Below are 7,612 nucleotides of genomic sequence, written 5' to 3' on the forward strand. Positions count from 1 at the left end.
ATTTATATATATATTTTGAGATTAAATACACATGTTTATTTAATCTATGTTTAAGAGGTGCTTTTTAGGGGGACTAGGTAATACTTTCACCTTGATTAGATTCATTTATGACTTTGTAACTAATGTCATTTTACAGACTACGTTTTTAACTTGATTTGTAAAAATAATGCCCAAGTTTGAAACATTTCACAGTTTTCTATTAAAAAATAAAGTAATTATAAATTTTAAATTATCATTGAATTAATTATATTTTCTTAGAGAAGGCTAAAAATTTAGATATATGTCATAGTGTCATAATTGTTAATTTTTCTTATAATTTCGTATTATTATTTAGTATTTGAATGAGTCATAGATTTTTTTTATTGTGGAAGGATTTAGTTAAAAATTTGGAATTGAAAATTCAATGATGCCTGACTAAAATATCTGATATTATTAAATAAGTTTTTAGCACAAATTTTATGTTAACAATTAAAAACAAATTTTTTTTTTCATTATGAATTTTCAAAAACTGTTAATAGATATCTATTATATAATAAGATATTAGTATAATTGAATCAACTTAGATGGATAACAACAAAACATACTTGAAATAATTTTTAATTTTAAAATCTAAATTTTAAAAATCTACTTAAAAATCAATAGGTTTCATGTGTAGACAATTTAATAATTTCCTGAGTAATCATATATCTTGAAATTTCATTAAATTTATTTTTTAAATATTATTAAGAAAATTTTCCAATAGTGTGCTTTTCTTGCATTACTATCTGTATTTCAAGGTTTATAGATATTATACAGATGTTCAGTTAGTAAGGAAACAGATTTCTATTGTTTTCATTGTTTATAAGATTTTACATGTTTTCTTACTTACTGAACACTATATAATATTTATACACCTTGCCTGAACCTGAGTTTATTTGTTATTTGAATAATTATCATAGTTGTACCTAAGTTCTTTCTACATTTTATATTTATATATATTTTAACTATAGTTTTTTCCAATTCATCTTTATCCATTGATAACAATAATTACCTAAGGATTTTAATATCCTAAAATCTTATCATCTTTGAATTTTAGAATCTCTAGCAAGCATATGTAAGGCAATTAATTTTTTAATAAAAATGTATAGTTAATACGAGGATTTTAAAAAATGTCATACAATAATTTTTAATTTATTTTGTAGATTACATTTTACAAAAAAATTATGTATAAATAATAACAAATAAAAATAATAAACAATTATTTTACTTATAATTTCAAGAAAAAATAATGCAAAAAATATAATTTTGTAAGGTATAATTTGTATATATACAAATTAACTATAAAGCAGATCACAATATTTTTCATAGGCTGTGTATTGGATAATGTTAATCACAGTTATCTACTCAGGTTAGATATCAATAGCAAAAACCATGCCCATAAACAATGAATCAATAAACTAACAGCACTAGTAGTACTGGATCCATTATTTTTCATTGCATAAGTTGAATTTATGCTGAAGTCTTTCAACTAAATTAAGATTATACAAAGGAAAACTTTCAATTAATGGTCCATACATTAACGCTTTAAATAATTATTAAATTCTTCTAAAGTTTTAGTAGTTTTTGAGCATTAATTTTATTTTATCAAAAATTCTAAAGGTAATATAACTGTTACTTGCAATATTAAATTGTTTTTCAATAAGATAAAAAAAATGACTTCAAAATAAGATACCAAACTAAAACTAAATTTTTAATTAATTATTTAAATAAATAAATAATTTTCAGTATAATGATTGGTTGTATTATAGCATGCCTGTCTGATTCCAAGTATATTAGTTTCCTTTTTAATTGATGAATTTATGAGTTCATAGAATTAACTTCACGTGAAGTTAAAATGTTGGGAATGTTTATAAAATCACAAATTTTAGAATGATCATTTTTAAACTTTTTAGCAGTTGGACAAAGTAAATGTCAGTTGGAGGATTTCTTCTTTTTTTTTTAGCTTTGGAAAGATATGCTGGTCCAGGGAAAATTGAAGGAACTGTGTTTTCTTTCAGCCTAGATATCTTACATGGTACCTGAAACAATATAAATGATATATTAGAAAATATAATAATAATAATATTATATTTATATTACAGATTTTATTTTATAATATATATATATATATAAAGTATAAAATTATTTAAAAAAGTTTTTGTTGTGTATTGCATACAATAATTTGTTTAGTGGTACTTACTTAAACAAGCATACTGGTTCGTCATCATATTCCCAGTATCGAATGATTCAATTACTTGTGAAATGTTTTTCACATACACAACTTCGGTCATTAAAAGTGGTAATTTTTCAGAGTTCAGGACTTCGTAGAGCAGTAAATTGAGATAATATTTCTTAGTTTATTAGTCGTTTTTACAACTAACTATATAACATTCAACGATTTTATTAGTTAAATTTCACAAATTGTTCGAAAAAATTTTAATAATGACTTAATTAATAAAGAGACCTTATACTACCACAGATAAGATAAAACTGATTTATCTTATTTGTGATACTACTATAGAGTATTACTCTATGGGTACTACTAACACAGAATACATCTTATCTATTTTGTGCTAATAGTACTATTATTGTTGTTAACTCGCACGCGCGCCGTTGGTAATAGGCAACATTATATAGGCCGTCGTCTATTTTAAGTAGATAACAATGTCGTTGATTAATATAATTAGTTTAGCACCTGCTCTTTTTTTAAGACGTGGCTAGACTTATTAAAAAAAAAAAACAATAATAATTTTAAGTAAATGAATGTAACAAGAATTTATTAAATAAACAGATGACATTGGAAAAATTTATTCTGGAATTTATACAATAAAATCATTATTCGAAAAACATTTCCTGATTTTGAATTATTTGTTTATTGTTCTTTAATAATACAATAAAATCGAAAAAATTTTTAAAAGTTTCTAAATCACTAATTTTATCTAGAAATCTATTGAAATTTTTTAGAGTCGTGGATTAAAAAATATTCGAGTACATTTTGTCTAAACAAATCAAAGATTACAAATATTTATTAGTGGTTACAATCAATATACATTAATTGTGTTTGATAACATTCTCAATAAAATTGTCATGTCAACCTATAGACATTATCATCAACAACAGATAATATGAAAACATAATTTGTGTGTCAACTTTGAACTAGTGTGATAACAGAGAAAAGAATAAATTAATAGTGATATAGTAATATTGTGTTAAATTTTATTTAATAATTTTTTTATGCTTTAGATTTATTTAATTAAAATGTTTAAAAAACTTAAAGTAACAATTGGAAAAAATGAGGAATCAAAATTAAAACCTAAGACAGGCAACCAAGTAATAAATTCTTAATGTTTTGTACAATTGGTATTTTTACTATTTTTAATTATGTAGGAATCGTCTTCATGGAGTGGATTTTCTTCTGTATCACCCAATATTAATGATTCACAATTCTGTATTGATGATGAAACAGATGGTAATTTGAACTCAGTTTTATTATTATAACAATATTTTATGACCCATGATTATTTCATAGATACATCTAAAGATTCTCCAGCACGTGTAGCTGTTAGTGAAAGTACTACTGTTGATCTCAATAAATTTAATCAATCTTCATCATCTTTGGTAATAGATAATCACTCATCATTTCATGTAAGTTAAAAATATTTTTCATATTACTTGAAAAAAATGTATATATTACCATCTGGAATCACTATTCTTCAATTTTAGACTGATTTAGAATCAGCTAGTGAGTTTGATGATAATGTTAGTGTTGTGTCAGAGTATGCAAATGATATTACTAAAGAAAATTTGTATGCAGCCTATAAAAAACTTTTTGGACGTTATTATAAAAATAAAAATAAGTATCTAGAATTAAATAGTAAATTTAAGCAGATGCTATTAACACATGATAAAGACAAAGTAAGACATTTAATTAATATTCTTTGTGTATGTTTCATTTATAATGAAACTTGTGAATTACATTTTAAATTAGATAACTATGACAAAAGCCCAAGATAAATTACTTCAACGAATCGTTGAGCTTAAAGAGCAATGTACTCTAGAACAGGCTGCTAAAGCACATATGGAAGAAGCACTGAGAAATGATATTGAAGAACGTGATCATATAATTTCTACTTTAAATACTAAGGTACTGAATATTTACAATTATTTCAAATAATTTACATGATGATTGATTAAGGATAAGACACTCATTTTCTCAGAAACTAAAATAATATGTAATTAAATAATTATTTATTTTATCCCTCCAGAAATAATAATCCTTAATTTTAATATTATTGAATAGGCAACCTTATTTTTAGTTTGATTATATGAAAAAGTATTTGCAAACAATTTAGTTCTAATAATTATTTTTATCTGATTAACCTTTTTCGTTTTAAAATTGTTTGAAGATTTAGATTTAAAAAAGAAACTCATCATTAATTTAGTTTTCGTAATACCTAAGTCAACAATAATCTGTTTGAATAGGCAATAAATTATTATCAGTATTTATTCTTGCTATCATAAGTGACATATATGATAACAAGAGTTATAATTTTTGATAATTATCAATAAAAAATTGTTAATGTGACATTATAAATAAATGATGAATACTGTATGTTAAACATCAAATTATCAATAGAAAATTGGTTTAAAATCACTCGTATCACAAAACTCTATAATAATATATAGTTAAATAATTTTTTTTCATGCCTTCAAGGTTAAAAATATTAAATTTAATTTTTTTAAATGTAAATCATTAATTTTAACTTAATATTAAGATAGGAAAATAAGTTACAAACAATTTTGTTCTTACAATTTTTTTTATATGATGAACCGTCCATCTGTTACAAGCATTTTAATACATAGACTCCTTCCTAAATTGTTTCAGCATTTAGACTATATAATAACAGATTTACTATATATTTCTCCCAAAAAGATATAGTCGATGAAATTATGGAGTCTCATAGAGTCATAACTATTGGTGTTATTTCTATTAAAATTTGTTGTCTTATCAATCCAACTAAAAAAGTTTTAATATTAAACATCTGTTCATTCATACCTTATGAATTTATCGTAAAAGAAATCTTGGTATTATCTCTACAATGACAATACTCAATAGGTATTAACATGGCTGAGTACAGCCATATTCTGAGTGGTCGTAGACAAGTCTATTTAATTCTGAAGATGCTGAAAAGCTTTCTAACTCATTAACTGTAGTTTATAATGGTATTTAATTCAGAATATTTTTCTTAGACGATAATGCCTTTTGTTATTTATGTTAATCTATATCTCATATTTTAAATAAATGTGACAAGTATAAATCTAGTTTAAACATTAACTCTTCACACACAAAACATTATAGCTCAAACAACAAGTATAATGAAAAGCTTTTTTTCTACATTTTAACTAACCCATCAGCTAACCTTGATTTGGATATAAACATTACACAGTTATAAATCTAACACCACTTCTTGCTGAAATGCCAGTGTTCTTTAAACCTCATCATCTTCAACCACATCATTCAGATATAAAACCGCTATTTAAAAACCCGTAAAGATATACCATATGGAAAACCAGCCAGCTCAGACTCGAGTCCATTGAATTATTTATTGAGAATCTAGACAAATTACTTGAATCAGAAAAAAACATTATTGACAACAATCTTAACATACCTATTAACTGCATTTAATTTAAAAATATAATTAAACTTGCACCATTTAAGTATGGCAAAGATGACATGTCCTTGGAACTACTTAAATATAGTCTTGACTATACGATAATGATTGAACTAATGGAAAAAGTTTGGCCATCACTTACAAAAACACATATTGAATGAAAAGAATTACTACATTTTACAACCATTTATTTAACCAATTTGTTAGTATTTCCTCACAACAATAATCTTCAATCATTTATTTACTTATTTTTAGTTTTAAAAATAATATAACTTGCATATTATTAGTTTATGAAAATTAATTTTCAAAATATTATTGTAAAAATTAGCAGTATATGTTTAAAATAATATTGTTTAATTTTGCTATTATCCCTCAAAAGGGTGTGTTTAGTTATAAAAGGTAGTTCCCAGGTGATATTTTCATTATTTTTTACCAATAATTTTTAATTGCTAGAATGAGAAAAAAAAATTGCACACACCTATGTTATTATTTTTTTCCTTAAGTAGTTATATAAAAAATAATTTACAAATAAAGTTGTTAAACTTCACATTAATAAGTTGAAATTTTATTTAGATTGATCTATTAAAAAAAAAAGATGAAAATGATGAATCTGATACATCTTTATCAGATGTAATAGAGTTGCAAGTAATCAATATTTTTTTTTGCTTTAATTTAAACTTTTATAGCCTAATATTAAAAAAAACATTTATTATTTTATTTAGGAGAAGTGTAAAAAGTTAAACAATGAACTTATTTCATCAAGATCTGAGTGTGATTTGTTACAAAAACAAATAGAAACTTTAAAAAAAAGTGAAGAAAATACATTGCTAACATTAGCTGAAAACAAAAAAGAAATACATAAAGAACTAGAACTAAAAGAAGACCAAATAAAAAAATTGGAAAAAATTATAAATGGATTGCAAATGGAAAATAAAATTTTATCTAAAGGTATTGTATGTTAATGATTTGATATATAGTTATATTATTTTCTCAGAAATTAAGTGATGTTAATGTATTGGTGACTATGGGTTTGTTATAAGGGCCATGCTCTCTCTCAAAAATTTACAAATGTTCAAAGTTGTAATGATTTAAATATAAAAATATTTTTGACTATAAAAATAAGAAATGGTTATTCAGGTAAAGAAGCGTACTAATGTAAAAAAAAAAAATTGATTCATAAATATTACTTTCAAAAAGATACTAGCCAATAAGATTAATCTTGACTAGGTTAGAATTCAAAACAATAGATATTATTAAAATATAAATAATTTTACATACATTAAATGCAAAATTTAGATATTATGTGATAAACAATTAACTATTGAATCATTTAGTGTAAGTATTTGACTTCTATACATTTTACACATTAAATAGCAAATCTTGGTAGTAAATTTTATTGAGTTTTGATTATAAGTTTATTTTTAAAGGTTTTTTGAAATAAATCAAAATTATAAATTTTAATGTAACTCTTTTCCTTCAGCTCCAGTATAGGAAAATGTTGTAAATTATCTATGTTTAATTTTGAAAGTGAGTATTTTTAAAGATAAACCAAAACGATTATTTTTATTTTCTTTATTATATCATTAGGCTAAATTTAATACATATTTAATTGTAGTAAAGTAAAAATGGTTTTATTTAATGATGTATGTGTACATTAGGGTATATTATTTTATTTTTTTGCACATCACATTGTATAGCCATAAATTGACTATAAATAGAAAACCAAAATAATTATCCAAATTTTTTTCAGATTTTTATTTTGTTTCTTTAATTTTCTTATTTGCATATGACTATATAATAACAGATTTACTATATATTTCTCCCAAAAAGATATAGTCGATGAAATTATGGAGTCTCATAGAGTCATAACTATTGGTGTTATTTCTATTAAAATTTGTTGTCTTATCAATCCAACTAAAAAA

The 7,612-nt window shown here is 23.1% G+C and overlaps 1 protein-coding gene and 1 long non-coding RNA gene across 3 annotated transcripts in view; one reads left to right on the top strand and one right to left on the bottom strand.

Annotated features, from left to right (window-relative positions):
* Window positions 1-90: 90 nt before the first annotated feature.
* The window catches only part of LOC126900880 (golgin subfamily A member 4), a 19,422-nt gene continuing 11,900 nt past the window's right edge, over window positions 91-7,612 (top strand). Inside the window, exons 1-8 of one of the 2 annotated variants that reach the window (XM_050676890.1) lie at window positions 91-211; window positions 3,262-3,348; window positions 3,406-3,487; window positions 3,548-3,663; window positions 3,742-3,933; window positions 4,007-4,162; window positions 6,264-6,335; window positions 6,413-6,638. In XM_050676890.1, coding sequence (XP_050532847.1) covers window positions 167-211; window positions 3,262-3,348; window positions 3,406-3,487; window positions 3,548-3,663; window positions 3,742-3,933; window positions 4,007-4,162; window positions 6,264-6,335; window positions 6,413-6,638 — 976 coding nt within the window. In that variant the 5' untranslated portion in view covers window positions 91-166. The remainder of the gene's footprint in view (window positions 212-3,261; window positions 3,349-3,405; window positions 3,488-3,547; window positions 3,664-3,741; window positions 3,934-4,006; window positions 4,163-6,263; window positions 6,336-6,412; window positions 6,639-7,612) is intronic. The other variant, XM_050676889.1, reaches the window with a different exon arrangement.
* Window positions 1,853-2,934, bottom strand: LOC126900900 (uncharacterized). Its single transcript, XR_007702931.1, has 2 exons — window positions 2,219-2,934; window positions 1,853-2,057 (listed from the first exon to the last, which is right to left on the bottom strand). It is a non-coding gene; the product is annotated as an uncharacterized LOC126900900 (long non-coding RNA).

This window comes from Daktulosphaira vitifoliae, unplaced genomic scaffold (assembly GCF_025091365.1).
Source record: "Daktulosphaira vitifoliae isolate Bord-2020 unplaced genomic scaffold, ASM2509136v1 Scaffold_3, whole genome shotgun sequence".
NCBI lineage: Eukaryota > Metazoa > Arthropoda > Insecta > Hemiptera > Phylloxeridae > Daktulosphaira > Daktulosphaira vitifoliae.